Source organism: Mandrillus leucophaeus, unplaced genomic scaffold (genome assembly GCF_000951045.1).
Source record: "Mandrillus leucophaeus isolate KB7577 unplaced genomic scaffold, Mleu.le_1.0 Scaffold428, whole genome shotgun sequence".
Lineage (NCBI taxonomy): Eukaryota > Metazoa > Chordata > Mammalia > Primates > Cercopithecidae > Mandrillus > Mandrillus leucophaeus.
Genome location: NW_012104565.1, coordinates 1,786,260 through 1,788,193, shown reverse-complemented (window position 1 = coordinate 1,788,193; position 1,934 = coordinate 1,786,260). Strand labels below are relative to the sequence as shown.

The window sequence follows — 1,934 nt, the reverse complement described above, 5'->3', positions numbered from 1 at the left end:
AGTCTGTGTTTGTAAGCATGGAAATATGGCTCCCACGTGGCAGCTTGGGGACCTAATATAGCCCCACCAGACTATGTGATTTGGGAAACACGGTTGGCGCAGCGGCTGCGGCCGCAAGATGAGCCCCCCCAAGGCTGCCAGCCCGAGGACCGCCGCCGTCGGATCATCATCAACGTGGGCGGCATCAAGTACTCACTGCCCTGGACCACGCTGGACGAGTTCCCGCTGACGCGCCTGGGCCAGCTCAAGGCCTGCACCAACTTCGACGACATCCTCAACGTGTGCGATGACTACGACGTCACCTGCAACGAGTTCTTCTTCGACCGCAACCCGGGGGCCTTCGGCACCATCCTGACCTTCCTGCGCGCGGGCAAGCTGCGGCTGCTGCGCGAGATGTGCGCGCTGTCCTTCCAGGAGGAGCTGCTGTACTGGGGCATCGCGGAGGACCACCTGGACGGCTGCTGCAAGCGCCGCTACCTGCAGAAGATCGAGGAGTTCGCGGAGATGGTGGAGCGGGAGGAAGAGGACGATGTGCTGGACAGCGAGGGCCGCGACAGCGAGGGTCCGGTCGAGGGCGAGGGCCGCCTGGGGCGCTGCATGCGGCGACTGCGCGACATGGTGGAGAGGCCGCACTCGGGGCTGCCCGGCAAGGTGTTCGCCTGCCTGTCGGTGCTCTTCGTGACCGTCACCGCCGTCAACCTCTCCGTCAGCACCTTGCCCAGCCTGAGGGAGGAGGAGGAGCAGGTAAGAGCCCACGCCCCGCGGGGAGATGCGCCACCATGAGGGAAGGGACGCTGAGCATTGTCACCTCTTCCAGGAAGCCTCCCCTGATTGCACACTGGCTGAATAGTATCCCTGGTCCCTCCTGACATCAGGAATGTTTGTGTGCATGGTCTGCCTCCCTGTTAATATGTGAGCGCGTGGGGGTCCATTCCTGTGCCTGTCCTGGCCTCCACTGTGCCTGCCACTGAACTCTCCCTTGCCAGTATCTAGAACCGTGTCCAGCACAAACAGGCACTCAACCACTATCTGTTGAACGAACAAATGAGTGGATAAATGGATGGCATGATTTTTGACGTGCCTGGCCCTGAGCGAAGCATATTACATAGATCATCAAATTTATCTCAACTACTTGGCTCTTTCTCAACCTTCCTAATCCTTTGCATCATAGTAGCCCAGACACATTTTCTGGGTCCTGAAGATAATTTTTACTGATGGGTACATGTGTGTCTACAAATGGTGAGCATTTCTTTTTGTTACATAAGAGAATGAATGGAAAGTTTATTTACTCTAGCGCCTGACACGGGGTGTGTGCTACGGTCTAAGGGCTCCCACTCATCTGGGAGTTCACCGGAGCCGGGAGCTGGGCTGCATGTGCCACCTACGTCTTATCTCCCCAGGGAATGATAAGAGCCCTGGGAAGCTCCCTGGAGCAACCCTGGGGGGGAAGTGTTTTCACACCCACTCGGTATTTGAGGACACTGCCCAACCCCAGGTCTAAGTCCAGTCTGTGTTTGTAAGCATGGAAATATGGCTCCCACGTGGCAGCTTGGGGACCTAATATAGCCCCACCGGACTATGTGATTTGGGAGACACGGTTTCCCAAAAGTTTGACTTGGTTGCCAACATTAAAAGTGATGGTTTTTCACATAAAAATTCAAAATCTCAGCTTCTTTTAAAAATCATAAGATCAGGCCAGGTATGGTGGCTCATGCCTATAATCCCAACACTTTGGGAGCTGGAGGCAGAAGGATCGCTTGAGCCCAGGAGTTCAAAATCATGCTGGGCAATGTAGTGAGACCCTGTCTCTACAAAACAAACAAACAAAACCAAAAAAATTTTTTTTAATTAGCCAGGTGTGGTGGCTTGTACCTGTAGTCCCAGCTACTTGGGAGGCTGAGGCAGGAGGATTGCTTGAGCCTTGGAGGTGAGGC

General features: G+C 55.2%; 1 protein-coding gene across 1 annotated transcript in view; it reads left to right on the top strand.

Moving 5' to 3' along the window:
• The window catches only part of KCNG1 (potassium channel, voltage gated modifier subfamily G, member 1), a 25,596-nt gene that overhangs the window by 18,687 nt on the left and 4,975 nt on the right, over positions 1 to 1,934 (top strand). The window contains exon 4 of the mRNA XM_011993229.1: positions 44 to 744. Coding sequence (XP_011848619.1) covers positions 44 to 744 — 701 coding nt within the window. The remainder of the gene's footprint in view (positions 1 to 43; positions 745 to 1,934) is intronic.